We start from the raw sequence: 7,111 nt of genomic DNA, 5'->3' as shown, positions 1-7,111 counted from the left end.
TGCGTACTGCCTCTGTTTTTTTGTTCTGCCATCAATGTTCAATCAGCAGTAGTGTCGTCACTGATAAGTAAGTCTTAATCAGATTCCTATAGGAGTGACAAAACTGTGAACCGTGGCTAATCAGAGGTGACATTTCAGGCCTAATACTGCTCTGAGATCATCAAGTGGACGGCCAAGTGAACCAAACCTGAGCTGGATCATTAAGAAAAGGCAGCAACCTCAAGCTGAAAGGCTATGCGCATGGGAGATCACCGCTGGATCATCTTTTCACCAAGGTCAAGATCATCAGCAGCCTTAAGCCTAAACCATAGTAATAAAAACTATTCTTGACATGATTCATCATCAAGTTTCTTGTTTTCAGTAATTAAATCGCTCTCTTACACAGAGACTTTGATAAGTGTAAGTGATATATCTTAGTTGCTTGTTGGTCAAGGAAGAGTTCTCTTTTAAATAGCTTTAGAATTAGATGGGTGGGAAGTTGAGTTACAAAAACTTATTCCTCAAGATTCAGTTAAACTCAACTTGGTCCAATTTTTTTATTGTGCCAAAACTGCAGTGTTTTCTTAACACCAAATTACCATCTTCATCACTTCATTTCTCATTCAGTTAAGATTTTTGTTTGACATATGAATATACTAGATTATAGTACTCATTGCAAGATTTACAAAGCGCTATTAATACAGTGACGACAACCACAGGTTTGGCCGGAAAATTCACCTGAAAAACCGAAATTGTTAGCTTTATATATTTGTCAAAAAAAACAACAACGACTTGTCGTCCCGTTGACAAAAGTATACATTAATGTATGTTTGAAAAGTTTTTGTCTTCGAGAAAACACTCTCGACCATAAGATGATTGGTCTAAGGACTGAACTTGACATTGTAGATGTTAGAATAAATGCAGCCCTTTTCGATGTCTCTATCAAACATATCCATGTAAGCTTCAGTCAAATCTCGACCACTAGATCATTTGTTCCAAGGGCCATTGACGGTTTTGGATTTGAACTTGTTTTTTATTATTATTTTATATATGATATTGGCACCATCGATCAATTTAAACTATTTCTAACTCAGACCACTTTCTCTGTCCAAACAGATTGTACACGTTTGGGTTCAGTTTTGTGTTTACACAGCACCAGTTGTTTACGCCTCTCGCCTTACTTCATTATACAATGGAAGCCAGTAGCCGCCTACTTCCGCGGACGAAGCATCTGGTGTTTGTCAATTTCCGTGGAGAGGAGCTGCGTTTCGGTTTCGTAAGCCATCTCGTGGAAGCTCTCCAGAGACATGGGATCAACGTTTTCATAGACATGTTCGAGAGGAAAGGTGAAGACCTAACCAATCTCTTCGTGAGGATCGAAGAGTCGACCATCGCTTTGGTGATATTCTCCCGGAGGTACACGGAATCAATATGGTGCTTAGACGAGCTCGTGAAGATCAAGGAACGTGCAGATCAAGGACTACTCAAGGTGCTTTTGTCTGTAAAGATTACTTTCCGGTTTATTTTATTTCTGTTATAATCGTTGATCAAAAACACTTGCAAAATATAACTTATAACACAAGTAACTTTCAGACAAATTTCTCTGCCTTTTCTTTTTGGTTTTTTCATTTATATAGAAGCATATTGGAACTAGTAGTTCCTACAAACAAGGAAGCAAAGTTTAAACGTGAAATAGAAGGTGAGACATGAATTGCTTGATCCTAAAGTTTAGGAAGCAAACCACGTCTAGATTATTTGCTGAAACAAAGAAAATAACAACTAAAACATTGAGTCAATCAAACCATGGACTTTGAGTTTGGTTTGTTAACTCGGTTTGATTACTGAACCATTTGGTGACGCATCACAGATTCATACTCATTTCTTGTATTATATAGGTCATTCCCATATTTTTCAAAGTGGAACCAGTTACCGTGAAACAACTAAGGGGAGCATTCGGCGATCAGTTCAGGGATCGAGAGTGGGAATATCGGTGTGATAAACAGAGAACCGAGAGATGGAAGGAAGCATTGGCATCTGTTTCTTGCAAAATTGGTTTGACCTTTGACAAGAAAAGGTCAACGTTCTTTCAACCCTAAAAGCTAAAATATGTTTCGGTTATATTGTATTTATCATGAGGTCCAGATCTATAAAGGATGTCGCGGTTACTGGTTAGCTTCAGTACCAAGTAATGTCTGAACATTTTCTTTTTCTTTTTTTGCAGTAACGAGAGTACATTTGTCACGATAATCGTTAAGGAGGTCGAGAGTATGCTACAACAACATGGAAATTCTGTGGTCATTCCATTTTCAGGAGGAGGCCAGTTTATGAACTTTCTAGAATCGGGTCAGGGTCAAGGTCAAGTGGATCTCTCAACAAATAGTGACCTTTTGCACGAGAAGGGTAGGATCGTGGATGAAGAAGATAGGCCATTGGGCCTGTTTACTGCATTAGTTAAGTTGTTTAGCCCATTTTTAGATATATGTAAACACTAAACGCCAATGTGAAACTTACCAAATTATTTTTCTTTTTCTCGATATTGGATAATTATAATATTACAAATTTGAAAATATCTATATTATTAAAATGGAAGCAGTTTTGAAAAGTCGACTTATGCAAGTTGTTTTGGACCCTTTCATTTTTTTGTCTTCTCCTATATTTTTGTAATAACATATTAGTCCATACCATATAATCATCCGACTTTTGTTCCTTCCTCTGATAATATGCGTGAGATATTAATTAGTATCATTAGTTGTTACCAAAATTAAAAGAAACAAATCATGGGAACTTTTCTAAAAGTCGGAGTCAAAAGGAATCAAACTAATCCTACCATTTTCATTAAGTTTTTAAATAAAAACCAAACCCAATATACCATAAACACCTATAGCCTATATAGATTCTATGGAATCTGAGTATAATTTTTGAAACTTAATAAATCTATATATTATCAGGTTTATGAAATATTAGAGAATATAATTATTAGCTCTCATAAATAATTAAATACTTCCAAATAAGTTCTTATTTAAAGTAGAAATATAATATATAAATATATTCAAAACATATATTTTGTGAATATTAGTTTTCTACAATTAATCTACCGAATTGATTTTGTATCAGGTTTTCATAAGAAAAATATTTTATATTTAAAAAACAGTTTTTTATCTCTTCTAACAACTTAAAATATTCAATTTTATCTTTTAGAAAACATATGTTAACCATATAACATTATCACTCAATTATCTAGCAACCATATTATTTAAGCGATTTCAATTTAACTTGACCTAAAATTAAATTTAAAACAATTATATATCCTTTTACAATTAACCTCCAAAATTAAATATGATATTATGTTGATATGGTTCACGCAAAACATTTTAATGTTAGTAGACATTTAAATATATCCTACCAACATCAAAAAAAATATATATATATATATATTTATATCGACCATAAATACAATTTATTACAATAGATGAACGGGTCGATCCTCTGCTCCCCTTTGTTTTAGCAACTTATCCTAAGGTCTCCTCTCCTTTCAGTCGAGTGACAAAAGTACCTCGCCAAGAGCTATCCGGCGACGACAGAGGAACCAACCCGCTTTCTATACTATTAAAATGGAAGCAGTTTTGAAAAATCGACTTATGCAAGTTGTTTTGGACCCTTTCATTTTTTTGTCTTCTCCTATATTTTTGTAACAACATATTAGTCCATACCATATAATCATCCGACTTTTGTTCCTTCCTCTGATAATATGCGTGAGATATTAATTAGTATCATTATTTGTTACCAAAATTAAAAGAAACAAATCATGGGAACTTTCCTAAAAGTCGGAGTCAAAAGGAATCAAACTAATCCTACCATTTTCATTAAGTTTTTAAATAAAAACCAAACCCAATATACCATAAACACCTATAGCCTATATAGATTCTATGTAATCTGAGTATAATTTTTGAAACTTAATAAATCTATATATTATCAGGTTTATGAAATATTAGAGAATATAATTATTAGCTCTCATAAATAATTAAATACTTCCAAATAAGTTCTTATTTAAAGTAGAAATATAATATATAAATATATTCAAAACGTATATTTTTGTGAATATTAGTTTTCTACAATTAATCTACCGAATTGATTTTGTATCATGTTGAGGTTTTCATAAGAAAAAATATTTTATATTTAAAAAACAGTTTTTTATCTCTTCTAACAACTTAAAAATATTCAATTTTATCTTTTAGAAAACATATGTTAACCATATAACATTATCACTCAATTATCTAGCAACCATATTATTTAAGCGATTTCAATTTAACTTGACCTAAAATTAAATTTAAAACAATTATATATCCTTTTACAATTAACCTCCAAAATTAAATATGATATTATGTTGATATGGTTCACGCAAAACATTTTAATGTTAGTAGACATTTAAATTTATCCTACCAACATCAAATATATATATATATATATATATTTATATCGACCATAAATACAATTTATTACAATAGATTTTTTGAGAGATTTACCTAAGAAAAATATTTTGAATTGTTTCAACTTAAAAAAAATTGTATCAACTTATTGGTACGTGTAACATCATATCTTACGTAGTTAGGTTATACCATAATTATAAACTAATGTATTTTTCTTTGAAAAATTAATCTTTTAACAATTAACTAAAACATGATAAATAAACTGGTTGATAAAGAGATTCATGATGCGGGTCAAATTATATGAAATCTCTAAAATTATATTTCATTTCAAAGATAAATTTTATACACAAATTTAAACATAATCATAGAAAATATTAAAATATATAAATTGTGTATATTACATAAAAAGGATACATGGTTTGATATAAATATCCGGAGAGAAGATTTTTTTGTGGATTGAACACCACATTGCGGATAATCGGGATACTTCAATAGGTTTAGAATATCCAAGTTAAACAAGATTTTTTATTTATTTTAAAAGTGTTAATCTCACATACTATAAAGCTTCATTCAAAAGTTTGAATCATTTTTTTAAAGTACTATCAGATTTTAATGGGGTTTATCGGGTCAATCAAATATTGTTATCAACCGAGACAAAACCTGCGCTTTTGAAGCGCGGATCAAAATCTAGTTATTATTTTATAACTGACAATTTCATCTGTTTTATAAAAATGGCTGACTGTTTTTATAGTTTGTGAGTCTAACGATTGTAAACGGTTTATAACAAGAATTGCTCTCTTATTAATCTTAAGGGAATATCCTCTCAAACCTTAAGCTCTCTGTTTCACAAAATGAGTAAACTCACGTTCTTGGTTGCAACAAGCCTGCAACTCTTTTATACAAGATATAGACAACTCCTAATCTTATTTTTAGATTTAGATAACTCCTAAAACTTCTCTAGATAACTCCTAGTCCTCATTTCTCGGTAGACTAGGATAAGCTTGATCTCCAAGCTAGTTCAAGCTTACTCTAACACTCTCCCTCTTAAGCTTGAACCCATTTATTGATAAGTCTTCAACTCCAAGTATACTCCTCATTTCCTTGAACCTGGTTCTCGCTAGTGGCTTCGTTAAGATGTCTGCTCGTTGCTGACTTCCTGCTACATGATGAACCTCGATCAAGTTGTTGTCCACACACTCCCTTATGAAGTGATACCTCCGGTGAATGTGCTTACTCCGTCCATGAAACACCTGGATTCCTGCTGAGAGCTATAGCCGACTTGTTATCAATGTAAATCACCACTCTTTCACCTTGTTTACCAACTATCTCACTAAAGAGATCCTGAAGCCAGATAGCTTGCTTTGCTGCCTCTGTTCCTGCCATGAACTCTGCCTCGCAAGATGATAGAGCAACCGTTTCCTGCTTCTGTGAACACCAAGTGATGGGTGAGTCAAAGAAGTAGAAGACGTGTCCAGTGGTGCTTCTTCCGTCGTCCTCATCTACATTGTGACTTGCATCACTGTAACCAGTCAGCTTCGCATTCGCTCCTCTCTTAAACATTAGTCCATAAGATGGTGTACCCTGCAAGTAACGAAGAACTTGCTTCATAGCAGCCGCATGTGAGGTCCTTGGCTCAGCCATGTACCTACTTAACACACCGACTGAGTATGAGATATCTGGTCTGGTGTGAAGTAGGTATCTGAGACACCCTATGTTTCTTTTGTACTCCTTTTCATCAACTCTTTCCTCATCACTAGCCTTTGACATCTTGAGACTTGGATCCATCAGCACATGAACCGGGTTGCAGTCTTGCATCCTAGTTTCTTCTAATATCTTCTTTGTGTATCGCTCTTGTCTCAGAGTAATCCCTTCATCACGCTGACGTACTTCAATCCCCAAATAATACGTCAGCTTACCCAAATCACTCATCTCAAAGCGCCCAGACATCTCTTCCTTAAAGACTGCAATCAGACTCAAGCTTGTTCATGTAATGAGGAGATCGTCGACATATACAGTTACTAACAGAAGTTGTTCTCCCTCCTGTCGACGATACAGTGTAGGTTCCTTAGAGCATCTCACAAAGTTTAACTTGCCAAGTACTGAGTTTAACTTCTCGTTCCAAGCTCTTGGAGCCTGTCGTAAGCCGTAGAGTGCCTTGTTCAACTTTTACACTTTGCTCTCATGTCCTTTAATCACAAAACCATCAGGCTGCGACACATACACTTCTTCTTTAAAATCGCCGTGGAGGAATGACGTCTTCACATCTAGGTGATGCACTTCCCAACCCTTTGACGCCGCTAGTGATAGTATGAACCGAACTGTTTCAATGTGTGCAACTGGTGCAAACACCTCCTCAAAGTCAACTCCGTGTCGCTGGATGTAGCCTTTTGCAACTAATCTCGCTTTATACTTGTTGATGCTTCCATCAGAGTTGCGTTTGATCTTAAAGATCCACTTGAGACCAATTGCCTTAGCTCCAGCTGGAAGATCCACCAAGTCCCATGTCTTGTTCTTGACTATTGAACTTATCTCATCGTCACAAGCATCTCTCCATACTTTCTGCTCTTTTGCCTCTTCAAAGTTCCAAGGTTCATCATTAACACTCTGTAGTAATAGCTCCCCTTCAATCTCCGCAAGGAGAATGTAATCATCCAAGTAGCTTGGCCTTCTAGTTTCCCTCTGTGATCGTCTTAAGCCATCGTTTT

General features: G+C 34.5%; 2 protein-coding genes across 2 annotated transcripts; one reads left to right on the top strand and one right to left on the bottom strand.

Moving 5' to 3' along the window:
• The first annotated feature begins 1,171 nt into the window (after window positions 1-1,171).
• On the top strand, window positions 1,172-2,471 carry LOC108844844 (protein PHLOEM PROTEIN 2-LIKE A8-like). Its single transcript, XM_018618133.1, has 3 exons — window positions 1,172-1,468; window positions 1,875-2,053; window positions 2,201-2,471. Exons 1-3 carry the CDS (start codon window positions 1,172-1,174, stop codon window positions 2,469-2,471), a joined length of 747 nt encoding a protein of 248 aa, XP_018473635.1.
• A 3,165-nt stretch (window positions 2,472-5,636) lies between these two features.
• LOC130509794 (secreted RxLR effector protein 161-like) lies at window positions 5,637-6,353 on the bottom strand. The gene has a single exon (XM_057005988.1). The coding sequence runs from the start codon at window positions 6,351-6,353 to the stop codon at window positions 5,637-5,639; it is 717 nt and encodes a 238-aa protein (XP_056861968.1).
• Window positions 6,354-7,111: the final 758 nt, after the last annotated feature.

The sequence above is a fragment of the Raphanus sativus genome, chromosome 3, assembly GCF_000801105.2.
Source record: "Raphanus sativus cultivar WK10039 chromosome 3, ASM80110v3, whole genome shotgun sequence".
Classification (NCBI taxonomy): domain Eukaryota; kingdom Viridiplantae; phylum Streptophyta; class Magnoliopsida; order Brassicales; family Brassicaceae; genus Raphanus; species Raphanus sativus.
This window is presented reverse-complemented; position numbering and strand designations above follow the sequence as displayed.